The 373-nt window shown below is 67.0% G+C and overlaps 1 protein-coding gene across 1 annotated transcript in view; it reads right to left on the minus strand.

Annotated features, from left to right (window-relative positions):
- Window positions 1-132, minus strand: part of LOC106632154 (uncharacterized protein DDB_G0290685-like) — a 7,444-nt gene extending 7,312 nt beyond the window's left edge. Inside the window, exon 1 of the mRNA XM_031065791.1 lies at window positions 100-132. Coding sequence (XP_030921651.1) covers window positions 100-132 — 33 coding nt within the window. The remainder of the gene's footprint in view (window positions 1-99) is intronic.
- Window positions 133-373: the final 241 nt, after the last annotated feature.

Here is a 373-nt window from a genome sequence, read left to right on the forward strand (position 1 = left end):
CACGGGGCGGGCTCCGACGGCTCCGTTCCTCTGATGACGTCACCACCTCCTCCCACCCTTCCCCAACGCAGCAAAATGACGTCACAGGCAGCGGTTCACATCGGGTTTATTGGGGGGGAGAGGGGGGCGCATGCGGGACCCCCTTAAACGGGCAACGCCAGAGTGGGGACCACGTCCTCCTTAAAGGGGCAACGCCGCGGCGCAACTGCCCCCGCTCTTAAAGGGGCAACGCCCTCCAGGGAGCCCCGTCCACCCTTAAAGGGGCAACGCCACGTAAAGAACCGTACGGCCTTAAAGGGGCAATGCCGGAGGGGCCCACCACGTCCTTAAAGGGGCAACGCCTCCCCGCAGCAGCGCCCCGGCCCGGGGGCGG

Source organism: Geospiza fortis, unplaced genomic scaffold (genome assembly GCF_000277835.1).
Source record: "Geospiza fortis unplaced genomic scaffold, GeoFor_1.0 scaffold3328, whole genome shotgun sequence".
Taxonomy (NCBI): Eukaryota; Metazoa; Chordata; class Aves; order Passeriformes; family Thraupidae; genus Geospiza; species Geospiza fortis.